This window comes from Passer domesticus, chromosome 6, assembly GCF_036417665.1.
Source record: "Passer domesticus isolate bPasDom1 chromosome 6, bPasDom1.hap1, whole genome shotgun sequence".
NCBI classification, from domain to species: domain Eukaryota; kingdom Metazoa; phylum Chordata; class Aves; order Passeriformes; family Passeridae; genus Passer; species Passer domesticus.
Genome location: NC_087479.1, coordinates 36,413,306 through 36,439,921, shown reverse-complemented (window position 1 = coordinate 36,439,921; position 26,616 = coordinate 36,413,306). Strand labels below are relative to the sequence as shown.

The 26,616-nt window shown below is 36.9% G+C and overlaps 1 protein-coding gene across 1 annotated transcript in view; it reads left to right on the top strand.

The window, feature by feature from the left end:
- Positions 1-26,616, top strand: part of STARD9 (StAR related lipid transfer domain containing 9) — a 96,422-nt gene that overhangs the window by 14,737 nt on the left and 55,069 nt on the right. The window contains exons 4-6 of the mRNA XM_064424512.1: positions 24,040-24,156; positions 26,109-26,141; positions 26,228-26,289. Of these exons, the coding sequence (XP_064280582.1) occupies positions 24,040-24,156; positions 26,109-26,141; positions 26,228-26,289 (212 nt within the window). The remainder of the gene's footprint in view (positions 1-24,039; positions 24,157-26,108; positions 26,142-26,227; positions 26,290-26,616) is intronic.

Here is a 26,616-nt window from a genome sequence, read left to right as displayed (position 1 = left end):
CTTGATACCATCAGAAATCTCTTGTAACTAGTGGAGACTCCTGTCTTCAGAACCAAGCCTTGGTTAATTGATAAAAAAGAAGATTGAAGAATTTGGTATTTAAATATGATATTACAACTCTGTTAATAAACAAGGAATTATTAAATCTACAAATAAATACAGTGCACAGCAAAGTTATCCAACTATGTCATTATATAAGCAAACATATTTTGACATTAAAATCAGGTTTTACTGCTGTTTTGTCTTCCAAATTATATAAATATAATTTCTCTCTGTTGTCAATACAACTGCTCCTGAAATTTTGACCTGTATAATTGTGTTTTTCACAGAAATTATCACTTAAGACTGAGTTAATCCTGTAAAATTTGTATTTCTGGTAGTGATGAGCATAGGACTGTTTTTACCTTTGGGAGTCAATATTTGAAAAACTGTCACATTTGGAAATTACCACAACCTTAGGTGAAATTCTTGACTGTGCTTTATTTATTTCCTTCCTGGTACACTAGTATGGAAAATGCTTTGTGAGTTTGGGAAGTGTATTTAGTGTTTAAAAAGGAAAACACTCCTCCTGAAGTTCTTAGCACTAGCTGAACTTCTATTTTAGGGATTACAAAAACCAAATCTTTAAATGTTGATCTGGTTGGGTTCCCCTCAGCCCCACTTACATTTTCTTATTTGTTTTGATTTTTTGTTCATTGTAAGTTTGTCACATAATACAAGTAGAAGTTTACTTCTTAAAACTGTTGACAATATAGTTGGCTTTCTAGCTGGAATGATTTAGCAGATGCAATGCTGATAAATCCCGCCTGCCAAGACAGTTTTAGCTCTGGTCTGTGAGAGAAATTATCAGAACTGCCAAATGGAAAATACAAATATTGGCTACAAATGTAATTTTTTGTTCTTGTTGTTATTAAATACAAGTGTGACTGAAGAAGAATGCAAAATGCAATGTAAAAAGTGCAGCTTCCATCCAGGGGTTCAGTAGCTGTTTCAGACTCTGTGGAGAGCTCTGTATTATTGTGGAATACAGTTTTATCTGATAAAAACAGTGGGGGATACCTGAACTCCTGGGCCATAGAAAACTGAGAAATGGGCAGTAGTTTCTTTACTTGTGTCTGATGCTGACTGAAAGGACATCCAGGGCTGCTCTGTGAAAATGCTGGGTTACTGAGCCTTAGACAGATGTCTTGCATGAGATAAGAAATGTCAAAAGATGGACTGGTGTTTTGAAAGGCCTGGAGCCATGAGGAAATTTCTTGGGCTTTTTGCCTGTGTTTGTGATTGTAGAACCAGTAAAATGTACTTCAAAAGTCCTTGAGAAGAGGCTTCTGGAATACTGCAATCTTACCATGCTTTTGGGCATTTTTCTGCCCTCTTACACTGCATGAACGAATTAATTGTACTAATGTCATGTTTGGAATCATTGCTTCAGTGCTGAGCTGACAACAACGATGCTATCAGCAGCCAAAGGAGGCTCAGTACCACTGCCATCCTGTAAAAGCTTTCTTTCATGAGCTGACCTTGGATTACTTTTCCCTTGAAGATGTCTTGCCAACTGTTATCGTATGTGATTGGTGTATTGGTTGAGGATGAAAAGTAGATAAAAGTATCTGTCTTGAGATTTGTGTTTGTAGAGAGCTGTCTTTTAGTAAGCTGTCTAATTTTTTCCCCCCTGTAGATGGATGTATAAAAAAATCAATCCTAGCAGTTTCTTCAGTTAAGAACTCTGTGACAGTGTAACAGTAGTGTGAGGGCTGCAAAATGTAGTGCTTTAAGCAGGATTTCAAATATACAATTCTACTTCTCTGAATACTTCTTACAGTTTCTTCTAGATGTTAACATTGTACACTTCAGGTTCCTGTCTCCTGCATTTCAGAGATGTGTACACACAATACATTTTGTTCCCTATATACTTTGATCAAATACTTCAAAGGCACTTCTAAGAGGCTTAAGCCACAAGTATGTAAGCACTTTCAAATGTTTGGAAGATGAGTTTGGATTTATTGTTCTGTTAATAAAGACTGTTCTTTCTCTGCCACCTGTACTTGTGTTTTCCAAAAGGGGACATGTTGTCCATCTTGTATGTTTTCCCCATATATTCGTGCTAGTTTTTTTCTTTTTAAGTAGTAAAAGTTTTTTTTTATTTTAATTTGGGAAAAACAGACCTTGCAATACAGTAAACTGAGCAGGAACTGGACCAATGTAGTAAAATCTCTAATGTTCATGTGACAGATTATATGCTTTTACTTGTTTAATAACACTGAAAATGCTGTTAAACAAACAAACAAAAACAACAACAAAAAAACAGACTCACAAAAAAGTGTTATATTTGAGGTAATGTTCCTTTTCCTGCCATTTTTGAGACAAAGTGTAGATTTCCTCGGTCACAGATTGTGAGACTGAACTAATTCTGCATCAAAGGGAAAATGCTGATTGTCTGCACCTGGGCTTTACCACTTGCAAACAATGAAGTAGTTTCGTCGTGTCTCCCCACATCCTTGTACTAAGGGTTTTTTGGGAAGTGATTTTGATTTGGTACAAAATCTTCTTTAGTAAAGGGGGGCATTTTGTGTGATTATTGCTTCCTTCCCCCTCCCTTCCTCCCCAGATATCTTCAGGAACCTGTGTGTTCTTCAGGATTGTTTCCCAAGGTCAGTGTTGGAAATCAGTCACTCTTTGGCCATTATACAATGGGACTATCCTTTCCTAGAGATTCATGACATATTTTCATTTTGCCGTAAAAATACTGTGTGATGTTGTTATTTTTGTGCTATTTAGGGTTATAATTTTTATTCTTACAGGTAGACTCAGGCTTGCTGATTCTTTCTGCTGGTTGAATGTGATAGTTATTATATAAGTGCTGTGAGACATTTATAGTTGTGTCAGAAACAAACATCTAAGTTTAGACTTACTCAAGTTTTTGTCTGGCATAGAACAGTGTGTTTCAATCTTTTTAGCTTCCCTTGTAGAACCTAAAATAGGTCTTAGTGAAAGTTTCCCCAGATCTGTTTTAGCTCCACTAAACAGAGGAGAACATTAAAAAATGTTGTGAAACTTACATAACTGCTCATTTAAATCCTACTGATGAAAAAATGTATTTTAGTTTGGGGAAAAAAATGCTTCAGCAAGCACTGTTAAGCAAAAGCATGAGGGTATTTTGCAGAAGAGCAAGAAACACAGGGACACATGCAAGCATTAAGTATTCTTGTAGCTGCAGTCCTCAGCTTCCCTGCAGCCACGCTTCCCATCCGGGTATTGTGCGCGCTCAGTGCCGTGGTGGGCAGACTGACCCACAGGATGTGCCAGCAGGTATTTACACAGAGAGCTGGTGTGGGCAATCTGCTCCTTTTGATAACAGCAGCGTGTTCCATGACTAATAGGCTTTGAATGGTAGATGTAATGGAATCCAGAAAAGTGGTTAAGTTCCCAACCAGCGCTGACTTCAGTGGGGTTCAAAACTCTTAACTGGGTTTTCTTGAAATGCTTTCTGCAGCTTAGTTTTTGTACCTTAGTGCAATAGTTTAATGGAGATGATAGTGTTTACAAGGGAAATAATAATTTAGACTTTAGAATTTTTTCCTCAGGCTTCCTAAAGAATTAAATAAATTATATTCATACTGGTCAAAGAATTTTACACTTCTGGGCTTGACCTGATAAGTGTGTTATTTTGGTTTGACACAGTATATTGCATTTATGGTGGTGTGAATATTCCCTCAGTGTCTTTCTGAATATTATAATTCTCAGTAATACTGGGGCTCTCAATGGCCCTTTTAAGATATATCAGTTAAATCTCTTGACCAAAAAGGCTATAGCCAAACAAAAAGATAACTGTCTTTGAGGTAAATCTAAGAAACATAAGAGTACACAGAGGTTAAATAGCTGAGTGATTACGTACTCTTGCATATTTTTCCCTGAAGGAATACATTGTCTTTTTTGAAGAGAAGAATCTGCCTATCAACTTTAAAAAAAAGTATTGTTTTCAAGATTTTGTTATGGATTTCCCTGTATTTAGGGGTTGCTTTGTGATGTGTCGCATGTGAGGAGTATTACTTTAATAAATCAGGATGGTTTTACAGTAAGAAAGCAGTAAGAGTATAAAACCAAATCTTATTGAAAATCTAGTTACTGCTTGTATCTTCTTGACCTTCTCACCCTAACCCTTCCTATGCTTCAGCGCTGGTTTACTAATGTAAGTGAAAGAATAACTATGACCCTTTTTTGGTGCGCTTCCCCTGTGCATTTGAACCACTGAGAATTTTACAAGATTGTTCTAAATCAAGACACGTTCATTTAAAGGTTGTTTAGAAATAAACTTTATATAGCAAGTAACACAGGCTCTCTTTGCCTGTCTCTCCATTCCACAGGTGAATCTAGGAAGAGCTCCTTTCTCTTCAAACATGTTATCTGATTATTTCTGTCTTTTTTTTAAAAAAAATTAATTGGAAAAATTATTCTTTGTTCTGAAGGCAGCAATGGGAATTACTGATGGCTCATGTAATAGAATATGTATGAGCCCTGTGAAGAGTTTTTTCATTTCTTATTTGTTTAAAAACTATCCTAAGTGCTTTCTATCATGTCTAGCTTCGCAGCATAGCTGGGTTTTATACTATTTCCACCTACAAAAAGTAGTTGTGGAAAGTGGCTGACAGGCTTTTTTTTAGTTGCTTGTCAGAGCATAACTAAAAAGTGAATAAAGAAACAGATGTTTAGGATGCAAGATTTCCAATATGGCACTAGGGTTTTTGGCTTTTTTTCCCCAAGGGATTGGTTTACTTGTTTTACATGTTGGACTGCAAAAGCTTAGAAAAGTTACACAACAGTATTGTTCAGAAGGAAAATATTGCAACATACTTTCCATCTCTTCATCAAACTAAGTCACTGTATTCCTTCCTTTTTTTTTCTAAAGTGCTTAACAAAGTCATGGACAAACAAAATCTTGTGCTGAACAACTGTACCTGAGACCATTCCTCACTAAGCTGAGTTTGTGACACTTACATGCCTCTGTGCATTCCCTGTAAGATTCAAGTTTTAAATTATATTGTAAATGATCAGGACAATATCAAAATCTGTTATCTGTCATACGAGACTAATTATAAAAAATATAATACAATGAACTTCTAATTTGAATATCTTGGAAAATTATTCATGTTTTTTTCTCTCTCTGTCCTCTCCCCCTCCTTGTCTTGTAAAAGAAGGGAGAAAGAGAAGGCAGCAGCAGCTGTGGGTGTAAATGGCATTTTCGCACGAAATATTTGAAAAGCAGTAAGCATTCCATCCACAAGATTTTTTTTTCCTTTAATCCAGAGTGAGACAGAAGTGAAAAGGAGAGTGTGCTATAAGAAAAAGGCTTTTTGTGCAATAATTGGATCAGTATATAGCAGATTATGACGGAGGCAGGGAAGCCACCATGAGTGCATGTTATAGATCTTCTGCCAGCAGCACAGCTGCTGTGTTCAGTTTGTGATCAAATAAGTTCATTCTTTCTGACTATACCAAGACTTCTTTGCTGAAAACTTCTCTGGGAACTATTGGGAATAATTGCAAACTTCAAAACAGGCTTTGTTGGAAGACAAAAAGAATCAAGTTGATTTTCAATTTATTGAGGCTTTGAATGAATTTTTTAGAAATTAGATAGAAATAGTTGTATAGTTGTATACATTCATAGGCAACTGTGGCCTAATGCAGATACATTTCAAATATGAAGCTGAAACAGGAGTACACAAAAAAGGATTAATCTGAGGGAAAACAGTAAACTGTTTAATAAACAATGAAATGAGACTGAAATTTTCTGACTATTCCATCTGCTAATGCTCATGCTCACTGATTGTTTCCCTGCAAGTCCATTGCTCACTAGATACACAGAGCACATTCTTTACAATTGGCACTCAGTGTAACTTACTAAATACTATTGAAAGGACCTGTAGGTGCCTTCAGCAACTTAAAATAAAGAATCAACTTCATTGGGTTGTCAGTGTTGAGCATGTTTGCAGTGAGCCTGCACATTCGCAGTCTGAATTACTTCTTCAAGTCTTGTGATTCTTGCGTGTCTTACAAGCAAAACCAAGAACTTGTGTAATGATCTGCAAACTTTCTGAAGTCACCTGCAAAATATGCTTATTTGGATAGATTATTATTTTTTCTTTTTAAATTAACTATGGTGAAGATGTGGGATACAGATATTTTTAAGAAAACAATCTGCTTTACAGATAAGCTCTGTGTGTATGTTGATTGTTCTTTCTTACTTGCAGATGGACATTCACAGTTTGAATTCCTTTGTGTAATCACACCACAGTTTTTCCTCCACATTCATAAAACAGTGGGGTTTTTCCCCTTATTTTAATCTCATATAAGGACTATTCTATACTCTTTCTGTTTTGCAAGCGGGTTCCCTTGTTCGTCTGTAAGAATTTCCACAGCATGGCTACTCACAGAAGGAAGGTCATATTCATGATACTTCCAAGGCTGCAGATTGATCCAAGATTAGTCTTTAACTTGGAGTGTTTTTTTTCTCCAATCTTATCAATGTTATGTGAATAACTTTTGTTAGACTTGTCTTTTGGGAGCTGAAATTACTGAAAAATTAATCTGAACTTCAGCAAAATCTCCAAGATCGTGTATGTCTGTGAGTTCTATAGTCACTGGATAGAAGGATGTTGACAGACTTGCAGGACAAAACAGGACCAGGTTTGGAGATTTTATTCTCTGGGGGTGTGGTTTTATTTTCTTTTAGTGGGCAGCTTCCTTCTGAAAGATTTTGTTGGGCAGGCCTGTGCTAGGATTAAATAATGAGATATTTTTATTGCAACAGTTGTGATGGAGTTCCAGATAGCTTATTTGTTTATCTCTGAAAATGAGCCATGTTTCTGACATGTTAGAGACATGAGATTGGACTTGCATGCATAAGTAGCTGAAGTCTGATAAACCTAAACATGTGTCCAGTTTCACTGTTTATTAAAGTGTCTGGTATGATCAGCCGTTGTTCCTTTATATTATAGCAAAAATAATCCCTTCCCTTTTCTGTGAATTTGTGCTCACTTTATTTATTTTCAATAGTAGCTGACTCTTTTTCTGTTGACTAAGATGATATTCCTCAGAGAGATATGTTTGTGTGGTCTTGAACACAAACTGAATGAATCATCATTTTGGCTGTATCTGAGCCTGTTGTGTTAACTAACCTGCATGTTAACTCCCTATTCAGCTTCATTTTTAATCAACAAAAAAGCCTGCCCTTGAGAACTTCCATGTGAAAAACAAAATTAACATCTCCATTCACTTGTGGCTTTTCTGACAAAGTAGTTTCTGATGGCAGTTCCTTCATGTTGTGTGAGACAGAGTGAAGATTAATAAAATTAATTCAGTCTAGAAATGCTTACAAGTAGCCTCAGCACAATAAAATCAAAATTCTGAGTGTCAGTAGGTTTCCTAGTGTATACATCCTTAGATGTACACACCAGTACAGGTAAGTTCTCACTCTTTATAACTTCAGTGTTACAGTGTTAGGACGTTCTCATCTGAAGGAGGGGAGATGATGTTCTGTATTTTAGATTCGCAAATGTATTTTGAGGGATGTCTTACCAAACTACATGACTGTCACATGAAGTGGTTGATTAATAAGTTTTGGATCAGTTTTGAATCAGCCCTTGCTGAATTGATCTTATTCCTGCTGAATAGCAACAAATATTTTCCTCAATTGATTGGGGTTTTTTTATGCATGCCTGTAAGGATTGATTGCTTTCAGAATTACACCTAATAATATTAAAATAGATCTCATCTTCTGTTCTACTGTTATTTCAAGTGTTTTCCATTTTCAGCCATCCCTTTCCTGCACACTCATATGTGCTTAAGAGTGTGTACATGGATTGTGTCATCAATAGTTAGTGCTTTTATGGTATCATTTGCAGGTTTTCTTACAGAGTCAAGTCTCTCTAAAGAGTACGCACCTCATCCCACCCCATGTGACAGACCTACAAATAAAACAGCAGGTCTGAAAAATTAACAAAGTGTGAGGTTCCAGACCAGAATTAATTAAAGCTGTCTATTTTTCTTATACTTATGGATTTTTTTTATTTTATTAGGATTTCATAGATAAAGGTGGGTAAGGGAAGCCTTCTCTAGTTAGCATTGGAGAACTGGGAAGAGAAAATGGTAGGGGATTTTTTTATCCAATGCAAAGTAGGCATACTTTCAGAGAAGTTTATATTTGTCAGTTTCACATATAATTTTAAAAAACTGTCTGCATCTCTGGATTTTGTTTCATTTGGAATAAGACTAAGTGGGACAGCCCAAATTACTGGTGCAAGACTGCTTTATGTTTTTTGTTTTGGTAGCTCAAATTTTCCAAATCCATAAATGTTCTGCAAGTTTTGTCTAGATCTCAATTTTAGTAAAAGATCTCTCACAATACATTTAAACTGGGCTTCAGTATTGCATCATCGATGAGAAAGCCAATTGCTTTGGAGAGAAACAGAACAAAGGGAGACATGTCTTGTCTTGGATCTTGCTGACTGTGTCTTTTTATGGTAGCAGAAGGGCAATTTGAGTAGATTTAGGAATAAGCAAACTTTTTTTGCTGTTATTATTGAAAGGTTCATGGGTAATATATGTTGTAATCCTCACTGTGAAAAAATGAGATTTCCTGATGGATTTTAGAAGTCAAAAACCTCTGGGCAATGATTGACAGTCTTTTGAAGTGAGTCCTATTGGGACAGTCTATGACCAGGACAGTAAAGACCACAATAATCACTTTGCACATGGCCAATGAGTAATCTGAGTCCTTGAAGGAATGATCAAAAAGCTTGCTTACATAATGTCCCTGACAGCTGTGGTGTCCCTTACGTGGTGTCTCTCTGTCCTTTTGGGGCAGGAGAGGTGCACTCTGTGAGTTCCATCTGCAGAAAAGGAAAGTGCTGCTTTAGCTGTTGGCATTGTGGTGCATGTGCTGGGGCTTGCTTCACTTGGGCTTTGGGGCTGTACCTCCTGTCACACACCATCTCCAGGGCCTCCCTGTGCAGGGCCAATACTGCTGGTGATGGTGGGTAGCTAAGGGTACCCTACGTCATGCATGCCCTGCATGAAGGCATCATGCTGCTTTAGTAAGTGCCCTAAGGCTATTTTTTTCCCCAGTCTCTCTTTTCTTGATGCTCTTAGTTGCGTCCTGTTTCTTAATGACTGGAAGTAATAGATAGTGTAGTTCATGAGTGACAAATATATATTTCTTACTGAGGCATGTTGTAACCTGTTTCCTAACATAATACAAGTTCTGCTTTGCAATGCATGACTCTCTGGGTTTACTCTCCTTTTTGTTACCTAAACAAAGTCTGAAACCTACTTGCTTTTGTCTTTATGATTTTTTTTTAATTAGAAGGAAGACATACATCTCATAGCTGTTTTGAAGTAGGAGAAAAGATTGAATCACATTGAAGATCTAGAGAGACAGTTGATAGGAATTTATCATTGAAGCAACGGTGTTTTTTTTGTATTCTAGCACATTCAAATTCCAATCAAGTGAAAGGGTTTGGTGGATTGAGTTATAATTTAAAAGCCAAAATTAATCTTATTTCTGTAATGATTGTGAAATGTTCTAGTCCACAATTTGAGGCTGTTACTTGTTCTTTTTTGGTTGTTTGGGGTTTTTTTTTGACAGCTAACACTGTTATATCTCTTTATTATTTTTAATGTGTCTTATAACTCTAAACCAAGAAATTGAAACTGAATTTCCAATTAATATTCAGAAAAGTAGCAACTGTTTTGATTTTTATGAGTGGAAAATAAGATGGGGCTTGGGCTAAGCTTGGGCTAAGCCTGGGCTCAGGTAGCTGTTATATTTTGAACTTAAATTCAGAAGAAACTCAAAAGAACTGTCAATGTCTTGAAGATACTTTTAGTCTGAAAACAAAGATTTTGGGGGATTGCAGAAACTTGCTTTCAGCTATTCATGTTTTCCTTTACATCATTTGTGTGTTTGGCCGTGCTCAGTACACCACAATGCTGTTATTGTTTTGCTGCCTACTGCATGTCATTTGCATAAATTTGTTGCTTATTACAATATATGGAATGTAATCTTTTTCTATTCCATTTATTATGAATACAAGAGGCTTTCTGCAACTGAAAGTTGAAAGAGGAAGCAAAAGAGATTAGAAGTTCATCTTGATTAGAAGGTCATCTTTTGTCCCTCATTTTATCAGCTAAGAGTTGATTTTAATTTTTTTCCTTACAGCAAACTGAAGCTGTATCTGTACAGGCCCTACTTGAGGCCAGAGAATATTCCATGAGCACTGCAGCTTGGTCATCCATAGTGCTAAACTGTGAGTGGTTCCTGGTGCTGTTTGGCCTGGGATAGCTGGTACTACTTGCAATGATTTGTAGGCACAGCCCAGGAACTGGCAGGGACCAGAAGTTTTCATGTGGCCACCCTGCCTTGGAGGCTGAGAGTTCTTTATAGTCTGACCATGGGCTGTTCTGTGCCATGTGGGCTGGTCATGTGTAAATTGCTGCTGGTGGGAGCTGGCTGAAGAGTTGTGGGTTGTGAGTCAGGGGTGGAGAGTTAATGATGGGGGCTGAAGTTTGTTGCATGCATGTTTGAAGTTTGTTCCCTGTAGTTTGGCACCTTTTTTACATAGCTGTGCTTCACAGTGAGTATCAAGAAATCAAGAACTTTTTTTTTTTCAAAAATATACAGTCCACAAGATTATAGCAGCCTGCACATTGTAATGTTTTTCTGGGGCCGATACAGTTGTGAAAGAATCTCAGAGTCTGCTTTTCTTGCTGTCAGACTCTGGTAAACAGATTAATTTCTAAAAATGAGGAAAAGGAGAAAAATTATCTGATAACCGAAACAGGGGAAACAATCTTGCACATAGAAAAATATTATAAAACTATTAAAAATCTTTAACTTTAAAATTCCTTTTCAAGTAAGGCTTTCATTTTTTTTCAAAGTGATTGAAGGGCTAATAAAAAAATAAATGTCAGAAGTGAAATGTTTAAATTGTACAGTGTGCTGTGCTACTTTGACCTGTTTGGGCAGCTTTGATCCAAGCAGGCAGTCATTTTTAAAGAATTTGCAGATGCTGTGGCCTTCTTTTGCTGTGAGAGCAGAGCATACAGGTCTTGAATGTAAGTAGCACCCAATGCTTCTGCTGAAGTCATTACACTGAAAAGACAGAAATCTGCACTGAACTCCCAGGGAGATGGATGGTCATCTGAAACAGCACAGCTGTTTGGAAATCACCTACTAAATTCAACATGGGGTCATTATATTCGATAGTCTTTTGAAACAGCAACAATATTCTCTAATATCAGGATTTCTAGCTGAATTAGTGATGCGACTGCTCTTGACCCAAAAGAGAAAGTAGTACAAGTAGAAATATAGATTAATAGGTTGGCATATTTGAGACCATCGTGAGGTTTTTCTGAATCAGTTTATTGTAATAATGGACTTGCATTAAAAATTAGATGAGACATGTATTTAAGATGTATTGATTTAACATACGCTCAGTAAAATAAACGTATGTTGGGGTAGAACCAACAACTAAGTTGCAGCCATAAGTGACACAATTTATACCTCATTATAGACTATTGCACCAATAAGCTGGAAAGAATATGTAGAAGCAACATTCAGCTAGTTAAATCCTGCAAATGCATCAATATCCTGCATTTCATTACTTTGTAAACATGTTTTCTGAACATCTAGGTATCTGCCACTACTCATTGCCTGTTCATTTCTTGCCCATTTTAGTGTGCTGCATAGCATAAAATCTTAATTTGTAAAGGAATAATATTTAATGCATCTTCAAGAGCTTTCAATGCTGATGAAAAGTCTTCATTCTGTCTTATTCTTCTGTATCACAACTTTTAATGTATTTTATTAGTTAGGGGGAAAAAATTCTGGTTTTCTTATAGGATCAGATAAGTTCCTCTGAATATTTTTAAAGTTTGGGTGTTTTTTTCAACCCAGAAAACATCATGTCTGAGAGGGAAACTCCAGTATTTTCTTCACAGTAAGTGCCTTGCCATGATAATATGATTTTTTTTTTCTTTTTGACAGCTTGCCAAAGGGTCTTTGTTCATCTTGGTAATACCAGTGATTTGTTTATTACTAGGCTTGTAATGACACACAAGTACGTGACCTTAACTGGGACACGGAGATTCTCTGGTTCTGATGCCTGGGGTTTTTTTACTGATTTTTAGAACTTCTGCATCTTTTAATTTTTTAAAATATACAGTGTTATCTTTTGCTCTGTGGGAGTATTGGGATAGTTGGGTTCTTCTAAATTTTACAAACACTTCTTAGAAGTTTTACAGGTGATGTGAACCATCTTGCTTTTTGCTTTATGTTAGTTAAACCAAGTATATTATGAACTATTGAACCATCTTCATAGTATGCCTTGCCCAGTTTTGAGGCTGGTGTGATATGAAGTGAGCAGGGAAGGGAATGACAGTATAAAGCAGTAGTTCTGTCCAGCCTGAATAATTTCTGCCCCTAGGAGAGCTGAAATAAAAGAAACTGCTACTCTGCACCTTTTTTTTTAGTGTAACATTTCTAGTTAGGTGAGTTGTGGCTGTTCATGGCAGCTTTGGCTGTTAATATGAAGTTCTTGTAAATTGGAAGTGAACAGAGCTCCAATGACCTTGCAAAAGATCAGAAATAACAATTTACTGAACCACTAGCCCTGTCAAACTTCATTCTTAATATATTGTTGAGAATAGGATGCCAAAACCTCTCTCTGTGAACTCATGAATCACCTTAAATTACCTCCTGTTGTTTGGATTCTCCTGGAAACTGCTAAAAACCATACAAATTTAGTAAGGACATTTTTTCCATAGAATTTTGTACAGTTCCAAACCATTTTTTATTTTATTTATTTTTAAAGTTGTGGGACATACCATGGAAAAGATTCTCTTTTTTTCACACTAGAAGAAACCAAACATAAGTCTTTAATATTGCAAGAATATTTGAAGACCTGAATCACAGTAAAGAAACTTGCTTTTGGGGATCTGACTGGCGTCTCTTGATCTTCTCAAGGTGCATTGAAGTAATATCTGAATTCATTAAAGTGTGCAGATTTTTCCTTCACATCCTTTTTGTGGACATCATCTGCACTTTTATTTCAAGCCTGTTAGGCAGGTATTTGAAGAGATAGGCATAAAATTAGTCCCACTGCTGTAAAGGAGTTTACACTGTGGAAATATCACTGTTCCCTGTTTATTGCAGAATGGGTCAAGCAGATGACCTTTAGAAGTCCAAGCTATTCTACAGGATTTACTAGAGTTGGAAAAGACCTCTAAAATCATTAAGTCCAACTGTTAAAGTAGCACCACCTTGTTCATTACTAGGCCATGTCCCCAGGTGCCACATCCACAAATCTTTTGATTACTTCCAGGGATGATGACTCCACAACTTCCCTGGGCAACCTTTTCAGTGAAAAAAATTTTCCTGATATCCAATCCACACGTTCTCTGTCACATCTTGAGGCTGTTTCCTCTCATCCTGTCTATTGTTACCTGGGAGAAGAGGTTCACCCTCACCTCACCACAGCCTCCTTTCATGTAGTTGTTCAGACTGACATGACTTCCCCTGAGCCTCCTTTTCTCCAGGCTAAACAACTTCAGCTTCCTCAGCCACTGGTCACAAGACACACACTCCAGACCCTTCACCAGCTCTTCTCTGGACCCATTCCAACACTTCACTGTCTGTACTGTAGAGAGATGCCCAAAATTGGGCACGGGGTTTGAGGCGTGGCCTCACCAGTGCCAAGTACAGGGGATCAATCTGCCCTGGTCCTGCTGGCCACGCTATTGCTGACAGGGTGCCACTGGTGTTTTTGCCCACCTGGGCACACCCTGGCTTATGTTCAGCCTGTGTCAGTCAGTACCCCCAGGTGCTTTTCTGCTGGACAGCTTTCCAGCCACTCTTCCCAAGCCTGTAGTGGTGCGTGGGTTGGTTGTAGAGGATCCTGAGCTTTGCTTTGTTGAACCCCATACGATGGGCCTGGCCTATTAATCCAGCCTGTCCAGATCCCCCTGCAGAGCCATCCTGCCCTCCAGCAGATCAACACTCCCAGCCAAATTAGCATCGTCTGTGAAGTGGCTGAGGCTGCACTCAGTACCCTCGTCCATGTCATTGAAGATACTAAACAGGACTGGCCCCAGTGCTGAGCCCTGGAAAACACCAGTGGATGTAACTCCATTGACTGCCACTCTCTGGGTCTGGCCATCCTGCCAGTTTTCTACCCAATTTATGGCACACCCATAAGCCCTGCAAATATTCTAAAAACTGTCCCTTTTATGTCTTACTTTTCAGTTGCTTGTTTACTTAAAATAATCTCTAGTGATTAAAACAGATATAGTCCTAAGTCTGTTGCCTGAAACTAGGAGGATTTTTTTTTTCTTCCTGTGAAATAGAAGTATATGCAACTGCTGTGTGTTATAATAAACATCCTTTAAATCTTCTCATCTCTCCAGTTATGGAGCCATAATTTCTTTAGAACAAGAAACTGTTGCAGTAAAGTGCTAATGCTTCTAGTTTGTTCAGTAACAGCATAAATGCCTTTTTTTTAATTGATGAGCATTGCTTTATTAACAAATACTGCTACAACTTGTTTAACATCCCAATTCATAAACAGAATGTATGTTTATATTGTAGTGTAGAATCAGTTTACGGGTTGGCTTCAACAGTCTCCTCATTGCAATTATGAAAAAGGGAAATCTGAGGTACAGTTAAGAACAAGCACCAGTGAGTTCCATCAGCACTTGCAAGGTTCCTCCCAGATTAAATAATGCTAAATACAGAAAATTTACTTCTAGAAGCATGATGTGAAGAATATTGGGTTTGAGTACCATTGAAATGCAGCCACTGCTGACAGTTTTACAAACAGAATATACCTTGTAGAATTTCTGCTGGCATTTAAAAAGAATTATAGAGAAAAATAGCTATTTTCAATGTCTTGTCATCTCTTTTGTTTAATTTTTACTTTCTTTTGGTCTCTTGTATGAAGGTGAAAAAATGAGCTGATTGCTAGGAAATATTTTAGAGGCTTAAGAATTGTTTTCCAGTGTTGTAATTTTAAGAGCTGGTGATCTAATAGCAAAAATATCAAATTGAGCTAGATGACATATGAAAAGAGAATACCCATTTCCAGCTGAAGGGAAAAAAATCTGTCTTGATAGTGTCATTGTGCTGTTGTCTGAGCAGTGCAAACAGTTGTTGGCTCGTACTGAATTACTGAAAAATTTAAATCGCTACTTTTTCCTTTTACCTCCTGGTAATAAAGTCAAGGAACAATCTTTTTTCCATCTCCATCTTCAGTCTTCTCACAATATTATGGGGCAGTTATTTTCAGAGACACAGATGGGAATGGGTATTTATCTCTGCTGTCTTGTACAAAAAAAAATTGGAAATTTTTTGTTGTTTTTCTTTACTCTCCTTTCACATGGAATCACAGACATCCACTAATGACCTGGGATCTTAGCCAACAGCTAGAGGCAGTGGGAGAAAATGCAGGATATTTATAACTTCATTATAATCCATCGTTCATTCCTTGCTCTCTTCATTGCAAGAGAGATATCATTCAGTATAAAAAACCCACTTAACTCTCACAGTGTTTATTTTGCTAATTTTAAGAGTATCAGTAAAAATTAACTGCTCTGCCTTTTTTTTTTTGTTCTTATTTCTTTTCAGTAGTCATTCAGGCACAGATAACAATGGTATCACAACATTTAAAGTGACAACTTACATTACTTTTCTGGCATGAAGCAATATCTGGAGCAGGGGAATGAGATGTCTAAAACATCTGGCCATGGAGTAAAACAGTGTGACTGTAGAGAATATTTTGTTGCTTGCTCCAGCTGTGACATTAACCTTTGCTAGACCTTTGAAAATCTGAAGATTTTAGCTTCCCCCATAGTTCCATTATTGAATGGTCTGGCCCAGAATTCACTCAGGAAAAATTGTCCTTCCTGGGATTTTGCTGGCACTGGTCTAAGTCACAGTGTTACTGTTCTGCTGTTGAAGATGCACAACACAGAAATTAAATCTGTACCTCTAACAACCAACCCAGCACTTAAGCCTGTAGTCCCAGCTTCTTGGGACTAGAGAAATTCTTGGGACAGAGAAATTAAACCACTTCATTTCTCATCTGCTCATTAAGTGGTTTGTGGTGGTAGACAGTGTTGCGAGACATTTGCTTCCAATCTTCTTCCTTTCCCTAAGGATGCTTACTGAAGTTTTTATCTAAAGACCCCAAAACCACAAAATGCTATGTGTGAATGTTAAAGTATTTATTAATGAAGCCAAAAATTGTCAGGTTTACTCTTCTATAAATCAGTGATAACACAATAGGAATCCCTATTAGAAAGGAAAAGAGATGAGAGTTATGTGCTTTCGTACAGGTAGATGAAAATACACAAGTTGATGTTTACAGCAGAATAGCAGCAATTTTCTAAAAAGGAAAATAATAAAAGAAGTAGAGAGTGGAGTTTTGTCCTTGGTGATGAAGCAGTTTGGAACTTTTAAAAGTTAGGGTTCTATCAGAACATTTATAAATTAGACTGATGTGGTAAGAACTCACTTTTTTTCTTTTTTCAAAATGTGAGATTTTTTAAATGAGTGAATAAGGTGTGTTTTCATGAATACATCTTATTCATGGTGCTTATTGCTGAAATTAATTTTATTCAGCAATAAAATGGCAGGAAGGTAAAGCTACCACTCAGCCCAAACAGAATCCAATATTCTCTCTCCTGTTCCCCCCATAAGAACAATAGATTTGTTAAATATTATCTGTGACTTTCTCTAGTATTTTTATTTTATAGTTTCTCCTAAATCAAGCTTGAACTTTCATGCTGTCAAATTTAGTGTGTGTCTGTACATTACAACACACAGCAGACAGTTTTTCCACTGGAAAAAAAATTACACCTGATAAGAAGAACAAACAAATCATTGTTGTCTCTCACAGGGAGAATTAAAGCACAAAGGGATTTCGGGACACACAGGAAGTCTGTTGGCAGAGCCAAGAACAGAACTGTCTCTTAAGTTCTGCTGCAAATGCCTCTGCCAGGGGCCAAGCTGCTTGAGCTGGAGAGAAGCCGTCCCTTTCACAGCCCTGCTTCCGGTTGGACTGGGAAAAAGAAACTGAAAAGGCAGGATAGAGAGAAGGAAAAGAAATAATCCTGGTTGTGAAGCTGTGGCCTCTTGTTAAGAGAGAAAAAAACGTTCCCAAACTAACCAACCGATGCCTTCCCCCCTTCCGCTTTATCCCATTCAAACCAAGGAGTAATGTTGCTGAAGTAATCCAAATGTCACAGTGGAGGGTTTTGTGCAAGTGATCAGCATAATGTGCTTCCCTTTGCTTGTGCCTTCTCTGCCCATGTACAGAAAGCCCCTCGGCTGACATCTGTGTAATATGTGTTAAGACAAAACGCGTGCAGAAAAAGCCCTGCATTATTGGAACAACCTCCTAGATTTGTTTTTTACATATTCGTTCCTTGCATTATCTTTCTGCCTTTTTATTAAATTAATCTTGAGGGGTTTGTAAATATTTTGGGGTGAAGGCTTTCATTATTTTGGCAGGAATTGCTTAGTTCTGTATAATTCTATTTAATGAATTTTTTTTTTGCCTTAAATCTGAGTCTACGAGGCTACATTCAAGATGTAGCAGCAATTTAATTAAACATGATTTAGCTGTAACTCAAATAGCAACAGCTTGATGGGGGCAAGGTTCTGGAAGGAAAACAGACCAAATATGTGATGCAGCATATCTGTAACTCATAGTGGAGACTGTGGCAAACAGATACTGCAGGACTGAGCCTCTTAGACTTCATACAGTATGTAATGCCCTGATCTACTGGCTGAGTGTGATTTTGTGGGTGTAGTAAATAACAGCACCTCTTTAATACTTCATTCATTTTGTAGCTGTGTCTGCTGCAGTTGCATTGATACTCTGAAGATTTCTGCCTACTGATGAGGAAGTTTTTCCTTACTTGCTGGCATGGCAAATCTTCAATGGAAATCAGGCTGTTGAGTTTTTTCAACCTTTGTAATGTCACTTGTTGGTTCTGTGGTCAAAAGTAGCTTTTGGCTGTGTGTCTTGTTTCAGTTGAGTTTTTTCCACTTTCATTAAACTGGGGTATTCTAAAGGCAATTTTTAAATTGTGCTGTGAAAGCAGAAAATTGTCTTTTGATTTTGGTCCTGATAAACTGTGGGAATTTATCTTAGTATTCTAACTTTAGCCTAATGTTTTTCAGTAAAACTGAAAACTGCTTTTGGTGAGTTGTCAATGTTGATTCTTGTGGACTATGCCTGTAATAAGTAGCAATTTTATTTATTCAGAAATCCTTTTATATTCCTTTTTTTTGTCTTTACCAAATCTCTTGAAATTTCTGAGATTTCCAAGTTGGGTTTAGTGTCCTAATGTTACTATTACACACATTGGCAAATAAGAAAACAGATCTATCTAAATAAGACTTGATAAACTATTCTATTAACTTGTTGTTCCTAAAAGTTGTAGCTTTCTCCTTCTGCTTTTCCTCTCTTTTCCTCTGTTTCAGTCAAAGCTGGTCCTTGCTTGTTCATTGTTCTCAAAACAAAATGCAAGTCCTATTTTCCAAAAGTTACTTAAGGGAAAAAAGCCCTGAGTGCCAGAAAATGCTTATTTATCAATATTGATCCCTTACATTTGCAAACTTGGCATTACATACTGTACCTGAAAGTTTACTGGATTTTTTTTTTTTATGTGACTCTGAGACTTGGCTTGAGTGATTTGGAAAAACATTCAATTTCTCAAATTATTAAACCCCAAAGCATAACAGTCAATTTACTGTCATTTAAAACAATTGCTTTTTTTTTCTTCTCGCAATCCAGGTTCTGATTGGATTAAGAAAGAAAAGTCTTATGCTCAGGAAAGTTTTATTGCCAATCTTAATTTGTGATAGAATGACCCCATTATCTTCAAAATTAATGCATTTATTAGTCTAAGAGGGACACTCTCAGAGAAGAAAGACAGTCCCACTTATAATGTAAAATATCTATTTGTTGTTATCAGCTGTGCTAGGTGTGTACTTATTCAGTGAATAGTAATTCAAAGAAAAAATCAAAGGTGCTGGTATTAACTGAGCCTTGGTTTACAAAGTCAGTAGCATTAGTTTGAACCTCGTGCATTAGAGAATAGTTTAATTGTCTCCAACCTTTTGGAGGAACAAAAGAAAAACTGACAGTCAACACACTTGTGTCTGTCTTAGTGTGAGTCACAGAGAGGTTATAGATTCAAGGGATTATCCACAGGTCATTGGTGTGATAATAACTATGGAGTCAAAGAATATAAAAGAAGAAAAGTCTTTATAATATGCACAGGCAGTTGGGAAAAATAGAACATGCTTAAACTTTTTTTCAAAAATAAATAGGCCTTTTTAAAAATAAGAATTTGAAAACAAACAGCTTTAAACTTTTAATATCTGAGCAAAAATGTCAATGTAAACTAAAGTCTCAAATCATTATTCTTAATAAAAGAAATCTGAAAATACTTTCATTTTGGTGAGTAACTGGACATGCTCCATGCCATATTTTATTTCTTAGCGGTAGAAGTAAATATATTTCAGAAAAAAAATATAGTCATCTGTCTGCTAATGCATACTTATACAGGGACATGCAGGTCTAAAGTGATAAAATGTGATATAATCTCTGGCTAATAAATAAAGTATTTTGCATTTTCTTGAAAATTCATTATTTAAGAAGGATGTAAAAACCCACTATAAATTCTGGCTCTTAAACTTGTAAAGGAGAGCTGAGACAAGATTTCTGATTCTGCTGTCCAAATGGGAAAGAATCAGAACAGATTATTGCTGTTATAAATCTCCTGGTAGTGAAAAATATTGTTATGCTTGTTACTCACAAATCTAATTACAAAACATGTTTGCAATTTCTAAAAAGGGAGAGTTTTGCTACTTTAGTATTATGAAACTCACTTTATAAAGGTTCATGCAAAGGAGAGAAGAAATGTCTTCTGTCACTTGGACATTACTGTTTCATAGGACAGGTGGTATCCTTCTTTGAATCTCCCAGACTCCTTCAATTTTTTAATCTTTTGGTAACACAAGGTGCATTTCCAATTGATATTCCTCATATATCATTTTAATTATGGACTTTGTGAAAAGGTTAAAATTCCCAAGCATTCTTGAAGAAGCAATGCAAAACCATATCTCAGTTTGTTCTACCAAATTTTATTTTGTTTTGAATTGAGTAATAAATCCTGATGTTCTTGTCAGGGATGACCTGATACTAACTGCAGATTTTTGGTGTGGATTTACTTTGTGTTCCCTATTGACCTAATAATTTTTGATTTCCAAAAGTGTTTCAGAGATTATTTGCAGAGTGGCACATTCACTTAACCTCTAACACATTTCTGTTGCAAAAGAAATAAATAGCCAGTCTTTCTAGTCTTCAGTTTTAAATAGGATTAAGTCAATGGTGATAATTTAACAGTTGTCTTAGTGCCTTCTCATAACTTTTTCAGAAAGGCATGGTTTTTTCCACTGTTAGGACAAGTTGACAAGTCATAAATTGCAGAATATTTCACAGATCACTGTGGGATATGGACCACATACAGCTGGGCAAGTGCAGGGAACCGACATGGCAAAGGCAGTCAGGGCTTTGTTGAAAGGCTCATTCTTGCCTGGAACAAAGTGAACAGTGCCAGTCACACAGGGCAGCCATGCAGGGAAGACAGAGCTGTCTCAGCCAAATGGTGTGTTCTCTGCAGGAAACCATATCCAACTCGTGTTCCTTGAAAAGCCTCATCTTCCTGAAGTTCCATTGCAAATATGAGACTTGGAAGGCTCCCAGAAAAATCTCCTTTTCCCTGCCACCCCCACCCCATGACAAGCAAAATATGTGATTCAATCTATTGTATCATGGAATATCTTAGTACATATGCCCAGAATGATTAATTAGAGGATTTTTTGTATAATCTGCAGCTGTTATTGCTGATGGATATTTGGACTAAAGCCTCTCATATTAGAAAAAGCCTTGATTTCAATTACTCTCCTTCCTTTTTATACATGTAATAAATTCATTGCTGTGCTTCACTTCTCCATTTTTTCTGCAGTACACCAAAACAAAAAGGCTTTTCTGACTAAATTTATTCAATTAAATTAATTGTAATTTATCCTCACAGAAGGAGAGAGAGTAATTTGCTAGAAAGAACAAAAACAAAACAGTACAAATCAGCTTTTAATAGAAGTTCAGCAAATAATTTTTTGAAATTGTGTCACCATCCTAGGGTTATGTCACTGTATTCAGTGTACCTAGTTTTGCTTGTATTATATGCCTTCTCTTAAGGCCTAATTAAAAAAGGTCTGATTTGAAACATATTTAATTAAAGTGTCTGAGTAACCATGCGTGTTTAATATAGAGTAAAGGTAACAGCTTTGACTGGGACTCTGGAGTTGGAGGCTCTTCTTTCAGAGTGTCCGAGGTACTCCTGGAGAGAGGGCATGCCCAATAATTTGCACAGTTGGCTTAAATTGCTCTGGATGTTCTAGAATCACAAGGAGTGTTATGAGCACTAGTGAGAACATCCCATAGTCTTCTACTAATGGATAGCATTATTGCTGCTTTATCTATAGGAAAAGTGAACCATGAAAATGTTAAATGAGTTGCACAAAGTCGTACAAAAGTTTCAACAACAGAGAAAGAACAAAAATGCTGTTGTTCTAAAATACCATCTTCAATGTCCAGATGGCATTGATTAGTGTTACTCTCCTGAAAGCTTGCCACGTGTGAAGATTTAATTTTATTATACTCAGCTCAGTTACTAATTTTCATAGATCCATTGTGAACCTTCAGAAAGGAGGGCAGCACTTAATGAGGAAACAATCACAGAATCAAGGTACTTCTCCAGGCTGCATTTATCCCTGTTGTAAGATGTTCCACCATGTGAAATGTAGGTTTCTAAATTGATATGGAGTCCTCCAGCTGCTTTTAGTACAATGAGTCATAAAAAATCCCTGAGTTTATTCAATGTTGATACTCTGAAATGGGCGCAGTATTGCCTTGCTTCAAGGTAATTCATCCTGTAATTTCTTAGTCCTTTTTCCTGCTTGACTCTGGTCCTCTGTCAGTCTTCAAAACTAGTTCTTGCCATCTTGAGCTTAGATCAGATTCTTTCCTCCTGCCCCTTATATTCACATTCCCAGCTGCTGGATTCATTGAGGTGCTCACACAGGAGGAACTTTCTCCTTTGAGCTTAAGTCCTAGAGATGTCCAACAAGTTTTACATGGTAACCAGGTAGGGAAGAGATCCTAGAGGTGCTTCTGCTGAGGGTAAGTTCAGTGTTCACTGAAGAATTGACAGGAGAATAACTTTGCCTGGACTCTGAGCCCTTTTAGGCTCTCTGCAGGGCTTCTACTTGCCTGGTAGCCCAATTTGCAGCTCACAAGCAAATGTGTGTACACTCAGAAGCAGCCCTGCTCTGAATCCCTTGCCCATCAGTTTGCACTCTACTCCTAGTTAATATTCCTTACCTCAGTACTCCTCACCTTAAACATTCCTTGGTGAGTTTTACACAGCTCTGCAGACCCCACTCAAATATCCCAAATTATCCTGTTTCTTTTTTTCTCTCCAGATTGCTGGCTGTGAAGTCCAGGTTGGCCCTCTCCAAAGTTCCACTTCATTCTCTTAATGGCCTCCAGTAGTGACTAGAGAGGTTTTTAAATCCTTTGTCTATCACATTTGTATCCCTGTGTTTTGTTCATGGCTTTCTCTGTATGTTTTGAATGGAAAAGTTTATTGAGCTGATAATCCTAGTGAAGCAGATGCTCTGAGATGCCATATACCTTTACAAATACAAGCAGGGGTAGTCAAATTTTGGCAAATAGGAATGTTATTGATTCTTCAGCTGGAAATTAGTATCTTGTCCTGGTTTGAGTTGAAATGTGATCTGAAAATTGAAGTCTTGGGGGAGGATTTTCAATCTGCTGTCTGGGTAGTTTAGGTAAAGTGGTGATGTCTATGAATTTTTTTCTATTGATTTTTGTATCAGTTTTAGTACATTTATCTGTCCATAGGAGAAGCAAATGACCTGGCAGTGGATGATGTTTCACTTTACTGAAATACTGAAATGCTATATATCTCTCTATAGATACTAACCAGCTCTCTGTGTGAACAGCAAAACCATAAATGCTTGTGACATCTCTTTTGCAAGGCCAAAGTGTGCAGAGGAGTTGGCAGCCTGCCTGCTTGGAACCCTTTGATCCACAGTGCACTTCCTGGCAAACTTTACTAGGTGTCCTTTCAGCTGGTCTAGGGCAAGGCTTTGCTGTCCTGAGAACATGATCACAATATGGGTCACCTGAGGATCAAAACAAAGAAAAAAAGAAGCAGGGAAAGTAGGAGGAATAACTGGTCAGGTCTTTCTGTGTGTGTAGTTTGGCAGTGTTTGCCCAACTTTAGCAGCAATGGCAGGACCAGTGCAAGCTTTGGAAGTCCTGAGAGACTGACAAGGATTTGGTGGTAACAGGTCCTGGCTCTGTAATACAATGAGTAGAAAGAGATGTGTCACTGTCTGTTTGGTGAGAAGAGAAGATAAAGCATGTGGCCTCTGGTGGTGTCACTTACTGAGCAGATGGGCCAGATAGAAATGTTGCTTGGGTGAAATCTGCATACAGGTTAGACTTTGCTTTGCTTCTGATCTGTAATTTTGATGCTGAACTTATGTAATTGCATCAAAGAGCCTTGATTGTGCCTTTCAGCCACATTTATGATGAGAACTGTAAATACTTGGGGTAGGAAAGATCCTCAAGGATTCACATAGTCTGAATATAAAATATTGTTCCTTGTCAGCAGTATGCTTGGCATACCAGTATCTTAAGGAAGATCTAACAAGTGGATGCTCAGCATGCAGCATTGAGTCTGATAAAATAGAAAGACAGATATGTGAAGATCCTTGTTCCCATGAAGTTATTAAAGGAGCAAGATCTGCAAGTAATGAAGAGTGTTTGCAGGGAGATGTATTGTTCATGCACTGTTTTCTTTCTCTTGGTCTTTTTTCAGGTGTTCCAGGACCTTGGCACTTCTGTGTTGTCTGGTGCATTTAGAGGATACAACATCTGCCTCTTGGCATATGGACAGACAGGTTCAGGAAAGACTTACACAATGATGGGAACACCTGTGAGTTGCACCATTCATTTTAAACCTAGGGTTGAGGGCAGGATGTCTAGCAGAAACATTGCTTTATTTTTAAATGGTGGTTGTGGTGCTTGTTGAACAGAATGCTTATACATGTTTTATAAGGTTTTAAACATATAAAATGTGAGCCTTTTCATTTAGGTAAAAAATAGAGTATTGGGTAAAAATATTAGAAAGTGTGGTGTACTTTAAATATTTATTATTAGATAATCTTCTCCTTACTACATATGAATCTTATCACAGAGTTAGAGGACCAAAAAAAAAAAAAATCAAAACCCCCGAATAGTTGTGGATTTTAGAAACTGTAACCCAAGATAATACAAAGTGTTCATTCCTATGTGATATTTTGGCAGTCTGGCCTATTCTGAGATTAAATTACATTCACAAATAAAACTGGATACAATTCACAGTAATGGTTTTTTCACAGGCTTGATTATTATTTGTAATATTGACCTGTGGAAAGTAATACTTCACTTCTAGTTTTGACATGCATTGAATGGAATTTACAGAAGCTGTTACATGCTAAGATTGTGTACCAGGCATCACCTAAAGTGCATTTTAATCTTGCTACTCAGATTGATGGAGTCAGTTGTTTTCCTGTGTTTTGCCACAACAGAAGACAATTAGATTTTTATCAATTAATATTCTTAGCTCTTGGCGTAACATACTGCTAAAAAGAAAAAAAATTAATAGTTTGCATAAGTGAACCAGTATTTCCTACATCCATGGGATTCAATTTTTAAGGTGAAGTAAGGACAAAATGCATTTAAAACCCAAAGATAAGAGGCCTGTTTTAATACAGTTTGTTCTTTTGATGAGAGTTTGGATTTTTAAAATTTTATTTTCTCAATAGACATCAGCAATAGGATTTAGTTATGTTATTACCAGATTCTCTATTAATTTTGTGTGAAACCAAGTTTTATCTCATAAAAGCCTGAAGAATTGTTAAAATTTGAGTTAACAGGTGGCAAACTAGGATATTCACATTACCCTATTTTGAAAATATCTTAGCGGTTCAGAATGGTCACAACTTGAAATTATCATTATTTTCAAGGAAGTGTTTGGATCTTGTGTTTCTAACAGATTTCTTGTTTTAAAACTAATTTTTTTTTCTCCAATGCAGTATTGCTTTGGACTGAGCTTTAATAACTTGTATTAACTGTGAAACAGTGTTCCAGTTTTTGGTATAAACAGAACTTTTGTTCATGGTCGTCCATTTGGTGATCCTGGATTTTCTTCTTTTAACACAGTTTCAAGTGTGCATTCTGAAAAAAGCCTTTCACACCATTCAGCAGGCAGAATCCACCTAAGCCCTGGTGTCTTTCCCAGGGTGTGTTGGCATTGGCTAAAGTGTGAGCAATCATATCATAAGGGGGCTTCATCACACAAAACCACACTGTTACCTCAGTGCTCTGTAGACTGTTTGGGCAAAATTTAAATCACCTAGTCTGGGTATCATTAGCACCCCATATCCTGTTCTCTCTGAGACACAAAATTTATAAATCTAGACTATAAAGCTGTTCCAAGGCTCCTTGGTGATGCCGTGGCATGAAGAAATAAAACTAGAATAAGAAAAACCCAAAAATATTCATGAGCAATCAAGTTAGTTTCAGTGTTGGCCTAGCTTCATCTAGGCTGCAACACCTCTGACATAGACATGTCCAATATCATTACATCAGACAGCTTTTGGATTTAACCCAAGCCTCTAAACTTCTCATCAATGTTGCATACATTGCTTTAAAATTACTTTTGGTATAAATAGAAATGTTGTTTTGAAGTGCACTGCGTGGCTCTTTGTGTTGTAATCCACCATACAGTCATTACTGCACTGTGATTCTGTCCTTTTCTTAAAACTTGGCTTTTGTTTAAAAATGGATTTTGCATGAGTGTTAGAAAACATATAATTTAATTTTTTTTCTGTTTATTATTTGAAGGCATCCATTGGGCTGACACCTCGTATATGTGAGGTATTTTTTTTCTTTGCTTGTATTTGTTTAAGCAGTTAGATTTTCTTAATGTATTTTAAATTTACATAAATTTCTTGTTTGTGAAGGGCCTCTTTTCTAGGAAGGATGATTACTCAGACCAGATGGCATCATGCAGGGTAAAGGTCAGGTAAGTGTGCAACTGTTTTGGACAACAATATGAAAGCTTTAACATGCTCCTGTGATTGAACAAAGTAAAGACTAGTTTATTTTGTTTCTGTTTTCTTGGAAGACAGTAGTTTTTGAATGAGGGGGGAAACACAGAGGAATGATGAGAAAGTTTTGTGTTTAGTTTTCGATCTAAATATAGTTTTTTGGATGCTGTCTGTTCACTTTTGTATAAACAGCTGAAATAGGAATGCAGTGAAAATGTACTTGCTTTGTTTAACTCCTAAAATGAGCCATAATCCTACAGTCTGGTCTTATTCATCATTCCCTTGGACCTTATAAAGCATTG